The sequence below is a fragment of the Lissotriton helveticus genome, chromosome 12, assembly GCF_964261635.1.
Source record: "Lissotriton helveticus chromosome 12, aLisHel1.1, whole genome shotgun sequence".
Classification (NCBI taxonomy): Eukaryota; Metazoa; Chordata; class Amphibia; order Caudata; family Salamandridae; genus Lissotriton; species Lissotriton helveticus.
This window is the reverse complement of record NC_136073.1, coordinates 908,804,885-908,829,082: the sequence shown is the minus strand read 5'-3', so window position 1 is coordinate 908,829,082 and position 24,198 is coordinate 908,804,885. Positions and strand designations below refer to the sequence as shown.

Here is a 24,198-nt window from a genome sequence, read left to right as displayed (position 1 = left end):
AAGAATAATGAGGGGGCCGAGGCCATGGGGGCGTTACAAACATCAGTGCAACGTGGCTTCTTCGCCGCTCCTCTTATCGCAGAGGATCCAAAACCACCTCCTTGAAACCTTTACCTTCTACCAGCACCCCCAGACCCGACCCACCTCACGTCGGGGATACTGCAGGGGCTCCTATAGGGGCAATAACTGCAAGTGAAGAGGCAAGGGCAGTTTCACCAGGCCCTCCACCGCCAAACCTTGACTTGCCGACCATCCCCCTGACCACACACCTGTCAAGGTTCGACTACAACGGTTCTTTCCCACCTGGCGGAACATCACCCCGACCAGTGGGTGTTGGATATTATCCAACACGGTTCTTGTGTGGAGCTCACGTCCACACCTCCAGACACTCCACCTCGCAAACAGAAACTCTCCACACAACATCAACAGTTGCTCCGGGAGGAAGTTCAGGCGCTTCTCAAAAAAGGGGCCTTAGAGCCGGTGCCAGAACACCAGCAAGGCACAGGAGTCTATCCACTCTACTTCAGTCTTCCCTAAAAGGATGGGTCCTTAGGACGTGTCATGAACCTTAGACCCTTAAACAAATATGTTCTCTCAGAGGACTTTCACATGGTCACTCTTCAAGATGTCATTCCCTTACTACAACAGGGCGACTTCGTAATGAATGGGCAGCACTTCCAATTTAAAGTGCTCCCCTCCAGGGTCACAACCGCGCCCCAGGGCTGTCACCGAATGTCTCGCAGTAGTAGCTGCTCACTTGCACATGGAAAGTCATACATGTCAGAAGCGCTTCAAACACACTCAAGCCACCATAAACCTACTGCATGAACTAGGTTTCACTATCAACGCAGTCAAATGCCACCTCCAGCCCTTCAAACACAATCCTACCTGGGAGCCATCCTCCACTCGCAACGAGGAATAATTTACCCAAATGCCGCGGGGATTCAATCCTTACAGGCGCTTATTCTCCAGTTCCAGCCTCATCAGCAGCTAACAGCATGGACAGTTTTGCATCTCCTCGGAACCAAGACTTCATTCCTAGTCCTAGTACCTCATGCCAGACTTGGCATCATCCGCTACAAGAGTGCTTAGCGCACCAGTGGACTCGCGCAGAGGGTCAGTGGGAAGATCTAGTGTTGGTTGGTCGTCAAGCTTGCCACTCTGCAGTGGTGGAATAACCACAATCTCCTAAAAGGAGAGCCTTTCCTAGACCCAGATCTACAGAAAACCATAACAACGGACTCCTCTCTCGCAGGTTGGGGGAGCGCACTCACAAGATCGGACTATCCAGGGACACTGGACCCTCAGCCAAAGACGCCTCTATATCAATCACCTGAAGTTCATCCAGCGCTCAACGCCTTCCTTCCCTACCTGATTGGCAATGTAGCCCTGATCACAACAGACATGACTGTCCTGTATTATCTGCTAAAGAAGAGGGGGGTCCCCTCAGCTAGCCAAGAACATTTGGAGGTGGGCCCTCTGATATAATATTCACCTGTTGACGGAGTACCTGCCGGGAGTGGACAACAACTCAGCAAGAGGCACCAACAAGTCCATGAGTGAGAGCTCCACCTGCAAGTCCTCCTCCTACACTTCGGGCGTTGGGGTCACTCAGACATAGACTTTTCCCACAGCAGAGAATGCCAGATGCTCAAACTTCGCCTTTGGGTTCCAACACCCTTAGTCCAAGGACAACGTACTATGGATGAGTTGGTCTGGGATATTTGCTTACGCTTTTCCTCCTCTCCCACTGCTGCCGTTTGTGGTTCGCAAACTACAGCAGACATCTCTCGCCCTCTTCCTAGTGCCTCCAACATGGGTGCGACAACCATGGTTGCCCACTCTCCTTGAACTCCTAGTGGTTCTCCAATACGTACTGCCAAACAGGCAGGACCGTTTCACTCGGGACCATGGAGAAAGGAAAGGAGTTGGCCTAACGGCTAGGGCAGTCGACCGTGGTCGATCTGGGGAACCGGGTTCGAGTCTCGGCAAGGAAGAAGAACATTCTGTGATTCTGGGCAAATCACTTAATCTCCCCGTGCCTAACAAAATTAATGTGTCCTCATGTAACGCAACTGGTGCTCTTGTAAAGCGATCTGATACCCGATACCTTCGGGTCAAGTTTGCGCTATATAAAACTCTAAAAAAATTAAAAAATGGACACCCGGTCCACAGGTACCTCAACCTTGCGATTTAGCATCTGAAGTCCTAAAGTTTGGTTAGTTAAATCTACCTCAAGCTTGTATGATCATTCTCAAAGAAGCACGCAGGCCCACCACTTTTGCCTTTTATGCTGCAAAGTGGAAAAGATTTGTTCACGATCGTCATCCCAAGCACATGAATCCTTTAGGAGCCACTATTCAAGACATTCTGTTATTTATTCAACTTTCATTCCTCCGATCTAGCTTTTACATCTATAAGGCAACACCTAGCGGCAGTAGTCTCATATATACAAAACAGACCACACACACGTCCCTATTCAGGATTCCAGTCATTTAAGCCTTGCTGGAAGGTCTCAAGAGTCCTTTCACCAGCTCCCACTTGGAATATCAATATTGCATTAACAAGATTAATGGGTCCTCCATTCGAGCCCCTCCAGTTCGTATCCTGGAAGTTAACATTCTTAGTTGCTTTCACTTCACTCAGACATGTCACTGAGCTTCAGGCATTAACTTTAGAAGAACCCTTATTCTAACTACATAAAGATAGGGTAGTACTTTGTACCAGATTCCTCATAACACTCGGCGGCAGAAGCCTGGCAACTATTCTATCCTAATTTGCCTCTGACTACTGCGCCTATAGTTTTTCTTTAGCACCTGAGGCGGAAGCCGGGTGATAGCCTGCAAATATTTTAAAATTAAGCACGGTCTTATTTTGCGCCACATTTGTTTATTTTAACTGTCCCTTTTGTTGAAAGCACATACCGCATGAAGAGCGCCTCTCTCCTCTTGCTCACAGACGAGTAGGTTCTGCGGCTGGAGACGCGCGAGCAGCCCCCCCCAGGTTTCAGGAGTAAAAACTACAAGTCCCAGCGCCCTCGCGCCCTTGAAGGGACTACAAAAGGAGATGGTTACCATTTTGCTCAGCGAACGCGAGCAGCGAGCGCGCCATTGCCGCGCTGGAGTCGAGCCAGAGTCTAGCCCGTCTGCGCTCGTCCGCGCCGAGGACGGGCCTAGGGCCACCCAGAATACTCAGATGTTTCATTATTCTAGAAACTCTATCTTAGCCTTGAACTCCTCCCCCACTCACTGCCACCATGCTCTGAACGTAGCCGAATGGGCTGGTCCCGTCTGCTGCTTCACATGTAGAAACATCTTACAACTTTACCACCCTGTCACTAATCACTTGTCGCCCAATTTCCTTAAAGGTGGGCTGATAAATGCTCGCTCAATGTGCAAAAATGCCCTCTTTTTTTTTTTTTTTTTTTATGACCTGGATTGTCTATTCATCACAGAAACCTGGCTTCACGAAGGGTCGAACCCAGACGTAGTGCATGCCGTACCCCCAGGCTATGCAATTTGTAGACAAGACCGTGTAGGACAGCGTGGCGGGGGCCTAGCTATTGCATATAGAGACACCCTCAACTGTACTGTTAGAGAGATTCCCGACATTGAAGAAGCCGAAAGTCTTTATTTTTGCATTCAAGTGCATGACACTTTCACCTTTTCGGGTGCATTGCTCTATCGTCCTCCCCGGAACCCCACACAGTTCCTGGCTAGTATAGGGGAAGTGTTGACTGATATGACTTTTAGATACGCCAACTTTACAATCATCGGCGACCTTAACCTTCATTTAGACAATCCTACTGACAATTATGCCACCTGTTTCAAAGACATCCTTCAGATACTAGGACTTACCCTTAGGACTTCGGGAGCAACTCGCAAAGCTGGACACTCCCTTGATTGTATTAGTTCTAATTTAGATAAAATGATAGTAAAAAATCCCTCACCCCAGACCTGGATGGACCATTACTTCATTGAATTCAATATAGAACCTGTAGGAAGTCTAACTACATCTAAGAGAATGGCAAATAAAGGAAATTCTTCACCCAATTGGGGCAAAATCATGAAACATCTTGATCTTATTGGCTGGGCCATTGATAGCAAACCTTCTCTATCTGGCAATACCTCCACAGATTATCAAAACTTCGAAGGATGGATGACAGAGATTGGAAGTAAAATCAAATACCCAGAAAAATTCAAACATCCCTCTGTAAAAAGGAAAAACTCAGCTCCTTGGTTCCTAGACACACTAAAAAAACAACTGGCGGAAATCAAAATACTAGAACGTAAATGGAGACGAAATTATGATATTGACTCTAAAGTCATATATAAAACTGCCAGGAAATCCTATCACGCCTCCATCAAAGTCGCTAAAACCAACTACTTCACCTCCCGAATTGAAGCAGCTAATAACAAGCAAAAAGAAAATTTTAAAATCGTCAATACCTTTACGAAACCTAAAATAGCAACCCAGGAAATCCCTCCATCTCAAACCTTGTGTGACGACATAGCCAAGTACTTCACTCAAAAAGTAGGCACACTTATCAATAATTTCCCCTACTCTTCAATAGCAGAACTAGATATTCCAATTGTCTTTAATTCTCATCAACCTAGATGGGAAAAATTCAGTTACATCAGTTCTGAAGATTCTCTACGGGGAATCTCCGTACTTTAATCAGGTTCTCCATCCGACCCCTGTCCCCCTACATTTCTTAAATCCATAATACAGGAGGTTAACCCCTACATCAACGCTATCATTAATTCCTCCTTTCACTCAGGGAAGATTCCTTCTCAGTGGAAGGTAGCGACAGTGAAACCTTTACAGAAAAAGGTATTACAAGACCCGACTATCCTATCCAACCTATGTCCCATCTCTCTTCTTCCTGCCATTTGCAAAATTACGGAAACTTTCGCCAATAAACAGCTAATGGCATTTCTTGAAGAAAATGACATTCTCCATCCCTGTCAAGCAGGTTTTAGGACCCACCATTCTACCGAATCGGCACTCCTATCGTCCACGGAAACCATACGTGCTGCATTGGATATGGGCAAACTGGCTGTCCTAATCCTATTAGATCTTTCTGCAGCATTCGACACGGTATCCCATGCTATCCTTTTACATCGCCGTACCAATGTAGGCATAGCAGGAACCGTGTTCGAATGGTTTAAAAATGATCTTGCCCACAGGCGTCAGATTGTCAGGTTGGGTGAATTTTCTTCAGAAGAAAAAATGATTAAATCAGGGGTCCCTCATGGCTCTAGTTTAATCCCTACTTTGTTTAATCTTTACATGGTCCCCCTATTAAAACTTATCTCATCCTTCAACATAAGTACTGTCGCCTATGCTGACGACACTCAGCTTGTTCTGACTCTCGACAAGAATCATTCCAACGCAGAGCAAGTACTTAAAGACTGTCTGTCAGCAACCTTCAAATGGATGTCTCTCAACCATTTAAAATGTAACTCTTCTAAGACTGAGATTATTCCTTTTGGTCCCAACAATTCCTTCTCCCCTCAAGATTGGTGGCCCGATAAAGCTGAACCCCCTCCTAATACTATTAATGCCGCCCGAAACCTTGGCATAAAGTTTAACAACTCCCTCACATTCAATCAGCAGGCCAAAGAAGTAGCGGGAACATGTTTCGGCATCATTAGAAGCCTTAGAAAATTCTTTGACTTCCTCCCTCTTAGTGCCAGACCTACGGTAGCTGTGGCCCTTATAACATCAAGGTTGGACTATTGTAATAGCCTCTATGCAGGGCTAAACAAATCTGCCCTGCATAAGCTTCAAATGGTCCAACACGCAGCTGCCAGACTGGTCCTTAGAATGCCTAGGAAGTCCTCAGCCTCCACAGCCCTTAACACACTACATTGGCTTCCTATACATAAGCGCATTCTGTTTAAGGTTCTTACCATCACCTACAGAGCGTTTCATCATCATGGCCCACTCTACCTGCGCAAATATTTCAGACCATACCAACCCTCACGATCACTTAGGTCCTCCACTGCTAACCTGCTGTACGTTCCCAGGTTCAAAATGGCAACAGAGGAGGTAAATCCATTGCGGTCATTGGTGCGAAAGCCTGGAACAAGGTACCCCATGTCTGCGTCAATCCACTACGGAACTAAAATTCAGAAAACTTTTAAAAACTTGGATTTACTCCCTGCCCAACTCCGAATGCATGAGACTCCTAGGATATGCTGCGTAGCCAGGTAGCTTTTTTACATCTCTTACTACCTTCTGCCTTTAGGAATTTAAGCGCCAAGATACTCCTTGGAGTGGTAGTGCGCTATATAAGTGCTGTTTCACATCACACACACAATCCAAATTTTCTTCCAGAGTTGGTGTCTCAATTTCACCTCAATCAATCTATCTCATTGCCAGTATTTTTTCCAGAAACTGACTCCGTTGCGGAAAGGGCTCTGTAAATGGGCCCTCATGTATTATATTGATAGAACCAAATCACTTAGGTACAATATCAAACCGGGGTGACCCGGTGTCCCTGAGAACCTGGGTATAACGTTTCTAAGAAAAAATGGTTTTGTCGGGTTCTCAAAATTAATTTGTCGCATAACCCAAATATTCATAGGGCATGAAGTCACACACGCCTAGACACATGTAAATAGTGATCAGAAATAATCACAATAACATAGCTTCTGCACATCTACTTTGCATTTTATCTGAATTACTTCATTCAAATATATTCATTTTTTGAAGAATACAAAAAGGCTGTTTGCAATAGGTTGAATATGTACAGTGCTCATGTGACATATCTGCTTAGTGAAAAAATTGGTGTAGTATATACAAGGTAGTTCAGAATGTATGCACAAGGAAAATGACAACGTTTCTGATGGCCAGACTCATAAACATGGACCCTGCTGGCTATTAATGCTTCATTTGGTATGCAGGGCCCTGGTTAGTCTAAGCCTTGTTTCTATCATCGACATTTCAACCCACGGTGTGCTCCCTTCGGTAGTCACTACGGGTCTTCATCCGGACATGGTCCGGGGTCGACGGGGTTATTTGGTTACAGTCTAGTCCAGACCAGAACGTATTCTGGCTACGTGTTCCTAAAAGTGAAGCCTGTCGGAAGATTCTGCAGGGACCTTGGCGATTGATTAGCTTGGGTATAAGTTGATTGCTGGGTTAAGTCAGCAACGGAAGAGCGGGCATGAGTCCTGCTACAACAGTGTGGTTGAATCCTGGATTCCTTGTACATAAATCCTGAACCACCTTGTATATACTACACCAATTTTTGGCTTTTGACGTTTGCATGTTTCCATCTGTCTGGGAAGGTTGCTGTGGTGATGTTGAGGATGCTGGGGAGTTGCTTGCTGATTGGGTTTTGTGGCGAGGTTGTAGAGGTGGTGGGGTCGGGGCAGTTGGCGCTCCGGAGTGGATAGAAGAAATGATGGCTGAGGTGGTCGGGGCGGCGAGCTGAGACCAGGTGGTGATGGTTTTGGCTTATGTTCGCTGGTTGTTAGAGGTCGCTGGGGTTGAGGGTGGTGGGTTGGAAGTTGAAATTGTTGTAAATATTGGTTATCTTGCTATGGAAGTGGTCTGAGAAGGGTGTCACAGAGTTCTTGGGAGGGATAGGATGATGCTTTCGGGTTGGAGAATTCTTTGACTATTTTGAAGGTCTTCTTGGTATCGTTGGTCACAAAGTTGATACGGGTGGTGATGGCTGCTTCCTTGGCTTCCTTGATGTACTGGTGATGAGGGCTGTTTTGGGAGCTTCTCCGTCAGCGTGGTTCTTGGTTGTGCGCCATTGTTTCTCCAGTTGGTGGCAGTTGTGCTAGGTGGTCCTCAGTTCTGGGGTGTACCAGCTGGCATGGTAGAAGGTTGGCTTGGATTTTGTAGCTTTCAGTGTGGCGACTCTGTTGACGATGTTGGTGATCCAGGCATTGAAATCTGGACTTGCCTGGTCGAGGTCTGTTGTTGAGGCCTCGTGTTGGGAGGTGGTGAGGGCCTGTGACCACAGAGTTTCTGTGACTTTGGTGATGGTGAAGTGTACGACGGTGTGGTCAGACCAGTTGAGTTCTGTGGTGTGGCTCAATTAGACTCTGTTGCTGGAGGTGTAAATGGGGCTGTGTGTCTGTCCGGATTTCTGCGTGGGATTGGTGACTAGTTGGGTGAGGGTGGTGATGTTCAGGTTCTCTAGGAGGGCACTGGAGTTAGCGTAGTTGGCTCATACATGTGGAAGTTGAAATCGCCAAGTTGGACATAGTGGTGTGAGGTTGGGGGTGGCATTGCAGAATGTTGCTCGGGGGTCTTGCTGGGTAAGTAACATTTTCCTTCCTGAAGTTCAAACGAAAAAACAGGTTCTTAATAGTTTCCCTCTTCTTCCAACCATGTCCTGGTGCATGCACAAAATACACGAGAGACTAGTCTCCAAGGATGCACATGTGGCATCTGATGTTTCCACATCAAGTTTTCTGCCACGGCAAAAGCACAGAATACGAAACAATTCTTACTGGACTGCACTTCCTTTGAAGCCTAATGGGAGTTTCAAATACTTCTGTGAAGTTTTATGGGTGTACGTACGAAGGGTCATCCACATGTGCTTCCTGTGTTCTCAATCTAAGTGTTCTTCATGACATGAATATAAGTTTTGTCTGTTTCAAAACTATTCCTTCGAGTAAGAAATTATTCCAAATGTCGGAGAAGCACAGATTGTCGAGTGATACAGCGAACTAGTAGTCTGTGGGTTTGCAAACCTAGAGGAGATCTTGGTATCTTCCAACCATAATAAGTAGCAGATCTACGCTTTGCATAGTATGAATCAAAGGAGTTGGATGAAAGGCACACTTGTGTTTGCTGCTGTTGGACAGGACAAAAAAGTACTTTGTGTGTATGACATCATGTCATGTCCACCCGCTTGGAGAGCCTCCAATGAAACACTGCTAGGTCGTAATTTATTGTGGGATTCAACTGACTTGAAATCATGTGTAGTATTTGGGTTACAAGGGCTGATCAGTGTTACAAAGAGGGCTTAATAATCTATTGCTCATTACTGTGACGTTAATGCTGCTTGATGCCATTTACTGCGCCCCTGTTCTTCGAGTTGGAGGTCCAAGCATTTGTAACCCATTTACCCATTCCGTTTTGGTGCTACTCTGGTTGCAGTGACCCTTTTTGTTTACTTTCTGCCCAACGTCTTTGACTTAAGTGTTTTGCTCCTTGATTTAAGAATATTGTTGATGCCGTCTTTTTCTAGCGCGTTTACTGTTCTCTGCAAATCAACAGCAGTTTGGTTTTAACTCTTCCTCATATTGCGGCATGTTTAATGGGAGTCCGCTGAATGTAGGAGGAAACCTGTTACCGTTGTACGGTGAAACTCTGCAGTCTGCTATATAGGGTAGAACATAAGTGGGTAAAGACACATCCCTGCTTCAAACCTATGTTTATGTATGTCAGCGGTGAATATATGTGGGCCTAATTTAATTGTATCTACATTTCTGAGTAAAGGACAAGTATGGCTGTCAATACCTAAATTGTGGCAGTTTGGAACATAGTTTACCACGGTCAGTGCTGCCAGAGGTGGTTTTAAAATCCGTGAAAGCCGCATTATTTGTTTTGTGCAATGCTTCAATAGGGGCAAATAGTAAATGATCTTCTATACCATAACCCAACTGGAGCCCAAGATGGTAGAAAGGTAAAAGTTTAAGTTTGAGGCATATGAGCTGCAGATCACACACTGTGCATAGATCGCCATCTGGTGTTGGGCCGGATGTTTGCAGTTTGTTATTGTCTTGGAAAGTCTATTGAAGTCACGAGTTGGGTGACTCCTCCTTTGGACAATAGTGCGCATGGGCACTGACTCCATCTTCAGATTGTTTTTTTCAGCCATCGGGCTCAGATGTGTTCCACGCGTTCCAGTTTGGTAACGTTACCGAGTTAACTTTCGGCGCGTAATCCTTACCCAATTCTTCGGTATTAACTCGATCGCGTTTCCCTTTCAACGCCATCTCTACAAGCTTCTACTTTGGTTCCAGTCATCGAAGCAGGCCTTCGGGCCTAGCTACGCCATCAGGCCTTCGTGGCTCATGGAAAGGACTCCATTAAAAAAAATGTCCTCAGTGTGGTTTCAAATTTCCAAACGCCGATGTGCATGAGGTGTGTAACCTCTGACATTCTCCTGAACACGAGGCTAAAGACTGTCTGGCTTGTGCCTCTTTCCGCTCCAAGAAAACCATCAGAGATCGTCGAGCTCGAAGAAGCATGGCTCGATCATCAACATCGATACCGGACGACATCTTCCAGGAGGGAGTCGATGTACCAGAACAGGAGCGGATGGAAGAAGAAATCTCCGAGGCCGAAGAATCAGACTTCGAAGACATCACCCTGGGGCAAAGGTTCGTAAGTACTGACATCGACCCCTCCCCCCCCACCCACCCATCCAAAGGCTTTGGTAACACCTTCACCTTCCGGCCCAGGTGCACACTATGACAAAACTTCACACTCCCCGCCTTCAAGCTCGGCAAAGAAGTCCACACTCAAGCCTTCAGGCCGCTCAGGATCGGTTGAGCCTACCCTCGGTGCCAAAACTCCATCCTCGGCACCGGCCAAGGACAAACCAAAAGTGAAGCCAAAAGACAAACCATTGTCTTCGTCCGTGCCGAAGCCTGGTCCGACACTGGCACATTTGGCACTAAAACCAAAAGAGACTCAACCTTTGGATTTGTAGAAATCCTCTGAACCAAGGAAGTCACCGGTTCCGAAAGCCACTACCGAACCTTCGAATCCCAAAAAACCATTTGAACCGAAAAAAAACCTGTTCTGAAAACACAAGGCACCTCCGATCCGAAAAAATCATCGGAGCCATCTAAACCATCGGTTCCAAAGACTCCAACCAAACCTTCGGAACCCACAAAACCTTCCCAAACCAAGCCAAAGGAGCCTAAAGCAACTCCAAAGACTGTGCCGCACAAGTGTTCTGACCCCAAAAAATCGGCTCCTAAACACCCTATGTTCACAGGAACAGCTTTTTCAGCCTGATCCTACACAAAAGACTCTGGAAATAAGACCCAGAAACAGGTCATCTCAGGATTAGTCCTTCCAACAAAAGGAAAATGGACAAACCTGTACCATCTCCACTTCCATTAATGAAAAGAGACATTACCACTTCTCCTTTAAGGATCCCTTCTCCACCTCCTCCTCCTCCTCCATTGCCACTTCTCCTTTAAGGATTCCTTCTCCACCTCCTCCTCCTACTCCTCCATTGCCACTTCTCCTTTAAGGATCCCTTCTCCACCTCCTCCTCCTCCTCCTCCATTGCCACTTCTCCTTTAAGGATTCCTTCTCCACCTCCTCCTCCTCCTCCTCCATTGCCACTTCTCCTTTAAGGATTCCTTCTCCACCTCCTCCTCCTTCTCCTCCTCCACCATACATTTTTCCTGTTCCATCTCCAGTACCACCTGAATCTCCACCTCCGGATAAGGATGACACCACTGGGGACAAAGGAGATCATGAAGCTCTAGAGGAGCCTCGTCTTACATCCCAAATGATCCATGGGAAAGTTATGGCACACCAGACGTTCCTGATGTACCACAAGAGGACGTGTATCCATCTAGAGGACACTATAGGTTTCACGCAACTAATACACAGGGCTGCAGAATACCACGGGGTAAACTTACATACAGACCCCACAGAAGAACACTTCCTTATGGACACTTATGCAACATCACAAAGGTCCACCTCCATTCTGCCAATGTTAAATTTGGTAATTCAACACGCTCCCGAAGTGTTTAAAGACCCGGTTAGAGCCAGAGTTATCAACCCTAGAATAGAGAAAAAGTACAAGGCTGCCCCAACTTACCCTACATACATTAAGGGACAGCTTCCATTAGATGACTTAGTTGTTTCAAATGCTAGAAACAGGGCCAATTCTCAAACATCAGGGGATGCTCCACCACCTGACGAGGAATCAAAACTCTTGGACGCATCTGCCAAAAGAACTGCGTCACAAGCAGCCAACATGTGGAGAATTGCCAACGCACAGGCTTTACTAGCCAGATATGATAGGGCGCACTATGACAAGCTAGAGATCCTCCTACAACACCTTCCAGACCAATATAAAACAAAAAGCCATGATCTTATACAGGAAGACAAGCTCATAACTAATACCTCCATTCGGTGTGCTCTAGATGCCGCTGATACAGCCTCCAGAGGTATAAAAAACAGTGTCCTATTACGCAGGCAGAACGCCCTGTGGACGCAGGAGGCAGCTTCCTTTCTCAGTGCGGCTGAAATAATTCCTGAAAGATGTAAATGTGGAGAAATTTACAAACCTCTGCCACCAAGGTTCCTGTTGGCAGTGAGGCTACACTACTACCACAGCAACAGTAAGTTCCAGCCTCCTACCGGACGCAGAGAAGAAGGGTGTTGGAGTTGGATGGACATCAGGAAAGATACTCTGTAATTGGGAATGGGAGGCAAGGGAGATGATCCTCTCTGTAATTGGCCACCCGTTCACACCTTCGGATTGGTGTGGTGTGGATATGCTGGAGAAAGGTTTGTGAAAGAGTTTTGGGCAGAGTGAACAAAAACATCAAAGGAAAGAAAAAAACTCAACTGAGCGCTAGTTTGTGAATAATAAATACACTGCTTTTGTCAAAAAGGTGGGGAAGAAACAGACAGGAAGGGGAGAGTATGTGGCGTAATGGCCAGAGCTGCCGACTCAGCAGCTGGAGACCCAGAGTCGAGTCTCTGCATCTGCTCAACGTCCTGTGATTCTGGGCAATCACTTCATCTCCTGACCCTCTACCAAGAATGAATGTTACCTTGTGTAATGAAACTGCTGCTCGTGTAAAGCCCTCCAATACCTATGGGTCAAGATTGCACCGTATAAAACTACAAAAGGGGAGGTGGGAAATCAATACACAGTGGAAAGTGGTCTCTGAACCAAGGTACTACACAACTTAAAATAGTATACTTTCTATAGTACTAATAAGTGATACTATTTCTAACATATATTTTTTAAGTGGCTGTGTCACTGTGTATCCGTGTGTGAGTGGGTGTCTGCGTACCTGTATGGGTGTGTGAGTGACTGTATGGGTGTATAAGTAGATGTGTGAGTATCTGGGTGAGTGGGTGTGTCTGTGGCTGTATGGGTGGATGAGTGGGTGTGTAAGTGACCATGTGGGTGAGTGAGTGGGTGGGTGTCTGAATGGCTGTATGAGTGGGTGACTGGATGTTTAAGTGTCTGTATGGGTGAGTGAGTGGCTGTTTGAGTGGGTGTCTGCGTACCTGTATGGGTGTGTGAGTGACTGTATGGGTGTATAAGTAGATGTGTGAGTATCTGGGTGAGTGAGTGGGTGTGTGTGGCTGTTTGGGTGGATGAGTGGGTGTGTAAGTGACCATGTGGGTGAGTGAGTGAGTGGGTGGGTGTCTGAATGGCTGTATGAGTGGGTGACTGGATGTGTACGTGTCTGTATGGGTGAGTGAGTGGCTGTTTGAGTGGGTGTTTTGTGGAGTAAGCATCTGTCAATGGGTGGGTGAGTGAGTGGAAGTGCGAGTGCTTCTATGAATGTCTGAATGGGTATGCAAGTCGTGCGAGTGCTTATATGGGTGAATGGATGGCTGTGTTGGGAGGCCGTATGGGTGAGTGAGTGCCTGCATAGGTAAATAAGTGAGCATGTGAGTAGCTGAATGGGTGAGTGTGTGACTCTGTGAGTGTCTGTATGGGTAAGTGACTGGTTGTATGAGTAGCTTAATGGTGAGTGAGTGCCTGTGAGGGAGTGGGTGTCTCAGTGGCTCTATGGATGAGTGAACTGTTGTGAGTACTTCTATGGGTCTGTGAATGAGTATATGTGTGATGGTGTGTACGTGGGTATATGAGTGGTTGTATAGGGGTGTGAGTTGATGTGGCAGTGCTTCTGTGGATAATGTCATCAGTGATGTCACTGACCATGTTATGAGTGATGAAATATGTGAGGTTATAATAATTAGCAGTACATTGCTGAATTTCACTAGTTTTGTACAAGTGAAATGTAAGCGTAACTACGTCTGCAGAACCTTCGTTTTTTCAATAAATTTCTGTTTTTTTAAAATTCCAATTCCTAACTGTAACATCGCTGTAACCTTTGTTTTTTTCAGTGAATTTCTAAGGTTTTGTAAACTCTGTCCCCTAACTGTAACTTGTAACCTTTGAAAATGGGTGTGTGAGTGAGCATGAGTGTCTCCATGGGTCTGTGATTGGGTCTGTTAGTGAGTAAGTGGGTTGTGAGTGTGGGTGTGAGTGGCCATGCCACATTTAAATTGAAGAAGGGTGCCATGAAGCCCCCCTGCCAGCCTGATTTTGGCCCCCGGGCCTGACTATTAGACAATGAGGAGGGGGCCGCACAGCCACCCTTCCTAAGCCAATTTCGGCCCCCAGGGAGTCGGGGTATTCCTACCCTGCCCCCTTCTCTTTATTCCAACTTTTTGGTTGGACTCTGCTAAAGTGAAGTCCCACGATGGCTGCCAACACCACCTGGTTTGAATTGTCGGCAGCCAATCGATTTCCTCTAAGGATCCGTGTTCCTGTGTATGCAAATTTGAATTTCTTTTAACAACACCGCAACTACTGAACAGTTTTACACCAAATCAGAAAAACTTAATCTTCAGGGCCAACAGCTACTTTTCAGCCATATTTGGTGTAATTCCGTTCAGCGGTTTGGGCTGTAGCTGTGTCTAAAGTCCTTATGGGAAATTGCATGGGGAAGACGCATTTTGGGACCCCTCTTTTTCTCTGCCCTGGCTTGACGGATCATCCTGAAACTTTCAAGTTTGCAGCTGAAGTGAGCGTCGTACTAGAATTTTGTGAGGATTGGTCAAATGGCGCAAGTTATTGTCAAAACAAAAAACGCTCTTCCTATGGAAACTAGGTTGCCAGTAGGTAATTAAAAAACAATATAAATATATATATATATATATATATATATACTCTCTTACACACACGCGCACAACCACACACACACAAGCTGAATACACACACACACACTTGGCCTTAATCAATGGCCAATCTGTAGTTGTGTTTGTTCCTTCTTTGAGTCGACTTCCAGAGGGGAACCGTTTATGATCCAGTCATTACCCAATGGGAACATGACCAGTTTGTGAATCTATAGCAAAGGCTATGTGGGTTCTCATCCTACCTAGCTGGGAGTGAACGTAGAAGTCTAACTCCTTGGACAGTGGCTGCCCTTAGAAACTTCCAGACTTGGCTCTGTCAAGGCAGACTTTACCAAAGCCTTTGTCTGTTGAACCAAGGAGTGCATGTCCCGTAATCCCCGAAGGAGGCCCTCATGGAGGAGTATTACAACAGGGCCTGCACACCTGGATCTAAAATCCATTTGAGGACCACTGAAAACTTGAAAGTTTCCTTAACCCCGCCTATGCTCATGACGAGGTCAGCTCGTCATGAGCCACGGTGCTCGTGTGCTCATGACGAGCTGAGCTCGTCATGACCGTTGGAACGCTCGCGCGACTCGTCTTGAGCACACGAGCACCGTTGCTCATGACGAGCTGACCTCGTCATGAGCACGGGGGCGCTGTACGCGCGCCCCAGCACAGCGGGGGAAACAGCCCCGCAGCCAAGGGGTTAAACCAGATTGAAGGTGGTTACTTTTGAAAATGTTGCTCAGCATTTGATATTAGAAGATTTTCTCTGATCCTTCTATTTGCCCAGATCACACCTGGTTTGTACTCGGGTGTTTGTTTTGTTTGACATTGGATGCAGGAGTTTTCACTAGGTGTATTGCTGTGTACTTAACACATGTAATTTGGAGGTGGGACTGCAAGTCTTGTTTGGTGTAACTTGTTTCTTCGTATATGATACCCAAAACGGAACGCGTGTATCCCACTGAGGTGTTAATGGGAGAGATCTCCTTGAGTTCTGGGCTTATGACTCTTATCCTTGCAATTTTTTTCAAGAAGAAAACTCGTATGCTATCAGACTGTCTGTAGGGAGCAGGGTCTCTATGTAGTACACACTGTTCAGAGAGTCCAGTGGGTCCGCAATTGGTTTACAGAGGCAAAAGTAGGTAAAACGAATGCTATCTTTTGACAAAGTGTGGGCGAGCAGTTAGGCTTATCAGAGGGCAGTGCTAAGCATTTTTTGTACACACACAGCCAATAAATGACACTCATTTAACAAATCAGAGACCAAATTAGAAAATAACACATATATATTTATTTTAGAACTGAGAACTTCGTACAAAGGTAAATACAGTTTTCAGTAGAATGGTCTCAGGTAATTAAAGTTTACAAATCTGTGCGCTTTAACGCACAATGCAGTCCTGTGAGAGGCAAAGTCAAAGATGCATAAAGGTAGGGGCGTGGTCGGATTCAGTGGTTCACCTTCAGGGTTCGGTGTTGTTGTGGGCCAAGATCCAAAGTACTACCAGTAGTTCTTCGGAAACACCACCCTTCCACCCTCCCCGGGTTCTACCAGGTGCAGGGTGCCGGTGGGGTTGGTAGCTGGTGAACTAAGTCGAAAGGGGGGCCATCCAAAAACAGGCTGCATAGTGGAACTTGCGGATAAGTCCGGGGGCTCCCAAATGGAGGCTAAGGTCGCAAAGGTCTCGGAGCACAGGGGCACAGCCATTTCGTTGGGACTCGGCGGCAGAGTGGTTAAGTCGGCTGGACTGGGTGTGCAAAGATGCACCTCGCGATCAGGGACAAACAGCAGTTAGGGACAAACTGCTGGCAGGGTCAAAATCTAAGCACCTGGGCCACTCTTGAAGTGGGTCTCAGTGATGCTGACGTTCCTCGACGGCTGCTTGATCCTGGTGCAGTGGGAATCTGGACTGTGCTCTCACTGTTTGTGTTTGGTGCAGGGTGTCCAGTACCCCAGGGGTTGGTGCTGCACAGCTCCATTTGGTCCTGGTATCTTCACACTCTGAGGAGAGATAGATCTGACCTTCCAGAGCCACGACTACCTCCTCCTGGTCATCCGCAATGACGGTCGGACCATGGAGCTGCAAGGCGCTGGACCTGACTCTGCTTCACAGTGCCTGTGGACTGCAGGGGAGTAGTTCCTCTGCTCCAAGAGAAACTGCTGGTGATTTTCGAAGTACTAGAAGGCTACCCAAGACTTTGGTAGTTTTCCTGCTTACACAACAAGTCACTTTCTCGCAATTGTCGAGAGGGGACTGAGGACAGCAGGGCTTCGCTCCAAAGTTCTGCTGCAGTTCTCGCCAGGCAGTGACTCTTCTTCCTCCTTCTGTTGATCTGTCGATTCCGAGTTCTTGGGTTCAGGAGTACCAACTAAATACTTAATTTAAGGGCGTTTACGGAGAGTGATAGGTAGTAGCCAAGGGGCTGCCTACCCTTAAGGTGTCCACTCTCTCTATATGACCACTTAGTGGGCCTAACCCTGACTCTAGAATGCTAATTCCATTCAAAAGTACATGGAGGAATCTAAAATGTGGAGTCAACATAATCTGGCCCACCCTTGAGGTAATGCTGGTTGAATATGGACACATCTTCTAATCTTACTAATTTTACTACCTGTCTTGCCTCCAAAAGTGGGGTTAGGACAGGGGGGTGGGCACCTTCACTATCTGGTGAGGCCCGGGGTCGCATAATAAAGGCTGCAGGGCCTTTGAAGCTTCCTGCCCTGGAATGCCCATCCCGCTTGGAGGAGGTGTGAACACCTCTGCCCGGGGCAGGCTTTGTTCCTGACCTCCTACAGTGACTGCTGTCACCTCAGGAGACTAGTAACCTGTCTATGGTGGCTGACTGGTCGAGACCAGTCAATCAACACACCAGTAGTCTGTAGGTTTTCAGGGGCCACCTCGAAGGTGCCCTCTGGATGCATTTCGTAATAAATCCAACACTGGCATCAGTGTGGCTTTATTAAGACACCTTGGGGTACAATGAAGCCATTATGCAGCTGTGGAACTCGTGATGCGTGTCCAGCCCATGTTCTCGTTATGGCTTCCCTGTGCACGGGTAATATCGAAGGTAAACTTGGATATCACCAGGGCATATCCACTCCCGCAGATTTGCCCTCACATGGGTATAGTGCACCCTGCCTTGGGGTTGTAAGGCCTGCCATAGGGGTTACTTACCTATACCTCATGCAGTGCTGGCAAGTATGGCGCAAATGGAGGTGTGCCATGTCGACTCTTCGATTTTCTCTGCACCAAGACACGCAGGCTGCACTGGCAGTTTACATGAGCTTTGTGAGGGGTCCCTTAGGGTGGCACTTACGTGCTGCAGCCCTTAGGGGCCCTCTTTAGTTCCAAGGCCTTAGGTACCCGGGTTACCACGTACTAGGGACTTAAAGGGATTCTAAAGGGCAGGGGTAATCATAGAACAATCGTTCAAGAAAGAACACTGCTACTGGGGGCCTGGTTAGCAGGAACCCAGTACACTCTCATTCAAAGTTGCACCAGATACCAGGCAAAAAGTGAGGGGGTAACCATGTCAAATGGGGCACTTTCCTACACTGTCCCAATAGGTAAATCATGTGAGCCAGAAGACTACCTGTAGTGTTTACGTCATTACAGGTAAATGAGTGATACTGGTCTTGCCACGCACTGCTTTGTGGAGTTTGTGAAGACCGAACCAGGTTCTGGAGCCCTACCTTTTTACGTCCATTAACTCTGCTCGTCTCTCCATCGTAAATTAGACTATTGTCTCATCTTAATTCTGGGCCTTCAAGTACTTCCCTTTTTGTACTCATTTGGTTATGCTGTGTGCAAGGTTTGCGAACTGTAAATACGCCCCTAAACTATGAACTCCTTTACATGGTCAGCCTTGCAGCATTAATGGAGTGGTGCACCACAGACCGTAATCAGTTCACTACTGTCCAGATAATGAGTCCAGCCAAGTGTCCAATTTAGTCCTCTGTTTTATTTAGTTGGTACAAAAGAGGATCATCCAGCCAACACGTTTCGTTCTGATCGGTTGATTGAACTTCATCAGGGCTGTGGATTATACATATATAAAAACATAAACATACACACAATGGACACATCTACACATGACAAACAAAGAAGACTATTTCATACTCAATTTACAGAATGTTCCATCACAAAGAGACAGTTAAAAACGACACGCTGAATGATGCTCTTTTGTACCAACTAAATAAAACTGATGACTAAATTGAACGCTTGCTGGACTCATTATCTGCACAGTAGTGAATTGATTACTATCTGCAGTTGCACCTAAAGACAGCGGGTGCAGGAGTGTCTGTGCACTAATCATTGTTATATAAAGGAAACGGGAGAGCGAAGTGCGGCTATCACAGTTCGCCGTTGGTAGTGCCCATATAGTCAGCCTTGATCCTGATAATGTGGCAATGATCCAGCTCTCCTGGACCCAGGTTTGACATTCCTTAATTATTAGGGGTGGGCGGTATATGCGTAATCGCGTTTCGCAAATCTCCGCGAAACGGTAAAAAATCGCCGCGAACACACAGAATTGTTTGTTCGCGATGCTTTTTTCCTGTTCGCAATCGCTGTTTGCGTGCTTGGGGGGAAATATCTTGCGCAAACACATTTTGAGAACGCGAACAAGCAAACAATTTCGCAAAGTCACCGAACGCAGAATTTTGGGCAATTTCGCGTTTTCTACGGAACGCGAAATTAGCCAAATTCCGCAAGCGGAACAGAATTTACCACCCAGGCCTATTAATAATGTCTTTAAAGAAAGGATCCTAACAGCGGCTGGGTCTTACGCTACCCCCCTTCCCTACTAGAGGTTGGGGAGGGTGGCTTTTGTCTGATGAGGGTTTTCATTTCTGCTCATCATATTAAGGAAGATGAGAAATTGTGATTTTAAACATGTGTCTCTGTGTGTGTGTCTGTGTCCTTCTTTCCTTCCTAATAGGTAGATCTGAGTATTTTTATCACTAGTGATTATCCCCAGTATTTGAGAACACTCTTACTTTTTTATCTTCACAGAAATGCGACAAAAGGTTGATGCCGGCGAAGATCCCCTGGACCCCGAAAACCAGCAAGGAGGAGGGCACCCCCAACAGTGGCCGTTCGAGTTTAACCCCTTCACATCTGGCAATTTCCAGTTCAAATTTAACTTCAATTAATTTTGCAAAACTGAAAATCTGGGAATTAGGAAATGTAGACTGTCTTAAAGCCAGAGGTTTTAAAATTGGATGTGTATCAACTTTGCTGAACTTGGTCAATAAAATGAATCAGGACTGGCCTTCATACTGGATGGCATTCCCCGGTGGTGGGCAGGCTGCGATCGGCCCCAGAGGGACGTATACAGGGGCTCCTTTGCACGTCCTTCCACCAGTTTGCAAAATGTTGTTCAGCAAAGATTGGAGCTGAAAAGTTGATCTGAGAAGCATCCTGTGTTGTTTTTCTGCGGAGTGTGCATCTTCTAAAGTTAATCTCAAAGAAGCAATCCTTCTATGCACTCTGACTCCTCTGACCGCTGACGGGGAGTGCACACGATTCTTTGGAGCCCAGAGCCAAACTGAAGTTGCTTGCAGCTTGAACCCTTCCAGAGATGTGGGATGTTTGGTTCTAGGAAGTGCCCTGGTCATGCAGTTTTTGGCTTTTTGCTGTTATTGGAGTTCATTTGGCATTGTATGCATTTATCCAAACCAAGCCACACTCCGCTCTTGTTACAATTCTGGTTCTTCAAATGGAGAAGGCCACAAACTCAGCCTTTCTAATCAGATTCCACTTATCGGTAACTGTGCTGTATTTTACAAGTTTACATGGTGGGCACACTCCTTTATACAATAAAGTGTTATCCTGTGGGCGGCAGCGGCCCTATGCTTGATTGCGCAGCCAGGGCCATGTCGTCTCCAACATAACAACGGCAACATCAGATCAGCTTGGACTGAGTCACGTGATACTTTATCCCACCCCAAGTATGTACCTCTTTCTGAGACTAGTAGTGCGGAGTATTGTTTCAACTATGCTGCGGCTGCTCAGGCACTGTTCATGTTCGTGCAGTATGCATAGACTGCGTGCTGCTTGGAAAAGGCTCTCTGCATGTGAGCTCTAAGAGTGCCTGGGCTGGAGTGGTTCATTCACTGACGAGACATGAAGAAAACCTGCCAGTAAAAGTGGGATTAAGTGTGTTTGTTCTGAGCCTGGGTTTTTTTGTTCCTTACTGTTTCCCAAGTTTTGGGTAGCATCCAAGTTTGTTTTTCGTTCCTATTCTTCCTTTAGAACAGTTTGCATGCCATCTTAGATTCACAGCAAGGGCTTGTAATGGGAAGCTCCTGTGACAGAAAACCATAGCCCCCCCCTTCTGTTTCATGAGGTTAAAGGTGAGAAAATAAATACCCAGCATTTTATTTATGGCACAAGTATGAAAACGCCACGCTGATCAGCCCCGGCAGGGTCTTCTCAGTGAACTGGCATGTTCACACAGTTACCGTTGCCAACAAATCTCCAACTATTGAAAATGCTTCTTTTATTTTTTTAGAAATGTTATTTTAGTGGGCCCTGCAGTGCTGGTGAGTTGGCATTACATTTTCAATGCCATTGGCTGGAATGTCCGAGACTAGTCCGCGAGCCGGCTTCCTGCTCATGGTCGCACCGGGTTCTTTTGTATACTCTTTATTTGAAGGAGTTGCACCCCTCTCAAAAAATTGTTGCTGATGGTCTTCAGATGTCATAATGGTTTGAACCTGTGTGCCGAAAGATGTGTGTTTGACATAGGGCGCTGCTACTTGAGAGAAAACGTGCATGGAAAACATGCGAACCGAGTCGCTGGCTTCCAATATGTTGCTTTTTTCGGTCATGGTCAGTTTTTTATTTAATTTATTGGCAATCCGGGGAAATCGGAGTACAGTAAACAATTAAAAGGAGAACAAGGGCTGATGGCACAGAGGTTTATTGCTCTTCTGGGTGCTCAGTGACTTCCCTCTGATTTCTCATTTGAATTGGAAATGGTCTATTGCACAGAATAGAAAGTAACTCTCAAAGTGGTGTTGCTTTTTGTGTACTGAGTATTCCAGATGTGGACACAACTAGATCCACACTTATGAGCTCAAAGTCTGGAACTTGAATGTTTGCAGGATTTGAAGGATCATAACCTGCATAGGCAAAGCACACTTTCCAACCGTCTGCTGTCTGCACCTATCTTTGGCCTCTCTTGCTGTCCTTGGCAGCAGCTTTTAGTCTACCTTGCCATTAAAAGCATGGCTCGCTTCGTTGGGCTGCTAACGAGGCTGGAGATTTTTGCAAGTTCTTTGATGCCACCAACAAGTTCATGAAAACAACCACCTGACTTCACCACAGCAGCCTCTAGTGTGACGTCAGGTAACTCCAAACTTCAGTTAGACTTGCATCTTATAAGTCCTTGACCAATGTGCCAAAATGCTGAGGAAGACTGTCCGTTGAGCCCCATTTGTCAAACAAAAATCCTATTGGACTTGTCTAGTTTGCTGGGTTTTTTACTACCCACACTTTACCCACCATGAACCTACTGGCCCAAGGTTAGGCCAATCTTTGCGAGCTAGACAGCAAATAAATGAAAAATTAAGACTTTGTTTTAGGTATACATTGGAGCATTGCACCAAAGGTTGGACAGCAGTTACTGCACTCTGTGTTCAAAGTTCACCTACTGTGTATTAAATTATTTTAGACGAGGAGGGGTAAAGTTGATGCTGTAGAGAGGCATCATTGCCTCCAGTGAAGGTTTTATTTTTATGTTTAACAATGTGAATTTTTGCAGAGCTGTTAGAGGGGTGCACACTTTCTAAACCATGTCCTTTTTCTACGTTTCGTTGGATTTGGGTTTGTCTTTCTTTGTGTTTTGCCAACTGGCATATTTGTAAATGATCCTTTTGTTCATAGCGCAGTAAGTAACATGCTGGGAAAGCATGCCGATGACAGAAAACCCCAGCGTGCTTACTGCGCTGCCCTGATTCCCAGTAATCTGTATATTATTTAGGTTGTAAATCGAGAGGATGCAGACAAGAAAAATTATATTTCTATTTAAGATCTGAATGCTCTATAAACACTCCACAGCGAGTTGAACAAGAATCTGTCTGCGGCAGAGTACTTTATTCAAGGGTTGGCACAGGGTTTGACAATTGTACATGTTTCAACTTTATACAACTGGATTTCCATTCTGGATATACTGTGTATAGAAGGTGATTGGGGATGTTCAATAACCTCACAAGCGGCCAGAGCCGCCTGTCTGTATTTCTGAAAAGTAACAGAGAGGAGTAAGTATCCTGAGCACGGGTGTTTCTAATCTGAATCTTTTTGTATTGGCTTACTGTGTATTTTTTCGCCATCTAATGGTGTGGTCGGAATACTTTCCTTAGTCCTCTTTTTCCCTTATGAAAAAAAAATTGTTCAGCGTTGTGTGGCTATTTGATGCAATGTCTGTCCCCTTCTGACATCAGACATTCCCTCCAGGATCCCCTGTACCTGGTTGCCATCTAAAGATTATTTTTCCCCGTTGAGTCTGAAAGCCTTAGTTGAAGCTCTGCGGATGCAGGATAAGAAAAGCGAGAAGTTTGGCAAATTGTCCAGGACAACATGGGGAAAATCCACTACAAAGGACACCCCTAGAGAGAGAAGAAAGAAAAAACCAAAACGTTGGTGGACCAAATGGGCAACCGACCATGTGGATTGGGATCGCATGGGTAGGGCGCAGGAAATACCAAGGAAAATGTAGAACACTCTCTTTAGAGTCCCATTTGTCGCCATTAATTCATTCAGAAAGACAGCCATCAAGTCTACAACCTCTGCCTGCCAACAGACCACAGCGCCGAAGGCTGCGAAGTGTGTGCCAAGTTACTCCCGGAAATGCCAAGGACTAGGGCAACGCAGAGGCAGGCACACTATGCCACCATGCAGACACAGAAAAAAGGCAGCTGGTCACTGAGAGAGCTAAGGCTGCCAAGAGATGAAGAGTAACATTTAGACCCTGAGGTAGGGCAGGTTGAGGGCTTCCATGCAGAGGGAGAAGTTGTCGTTGAATTTGAGCCAGAGGTTCCACCAAAGAATCAAAAGGAGAGAACTCCGAAAACGCCCTCAGGTGACGTCCAAAAACAAGGGTCGGCTGAACAAAAGTTGTTAAACTCCAAATCCCACAATACTGTGTAGTAATCTCCCATTGCTATCTATCTCTTATGTTAACTTGTCCCCAGCTGCTCAGCCTGTGTGAATGTTCTGAGTGGAATGTTGGTGTGAGGGCTGAGTGTGGAATGCTTGGGTGACTGGAGCAGAATGACGGATGGATGGGGTTGAGCAGGCTGCTCCCGGTGGG

At 46.2% G+C, this 24,198-nt stretch overlaps 1 protein-coding gene across 1 annotated transcript in view; it reads left to right on the top strand.

The window, feature by feature from the left end:
- Positions 1-22,961, top strand: part of LOC144798673 (dnaJ homolog subfamily C member 3-like) — a 139,869-nt gene extending 116,908 nt beyond the window's left edge. The window contains exon 12 of the mRNA XM_078669656.1: positions 19,896-22,961. Coding sequence (XP_078525782.1) covers positions 19,896-20,035 — 140 coding nt within the window. The 3' untranslated portion in view covers positions 20,036-22,961. The remainder of the gene's footprint in view (positions 1-19,895) is intronic.
- Positions 22,962-24,198: the final 1,237 nt, after the last annotated feature.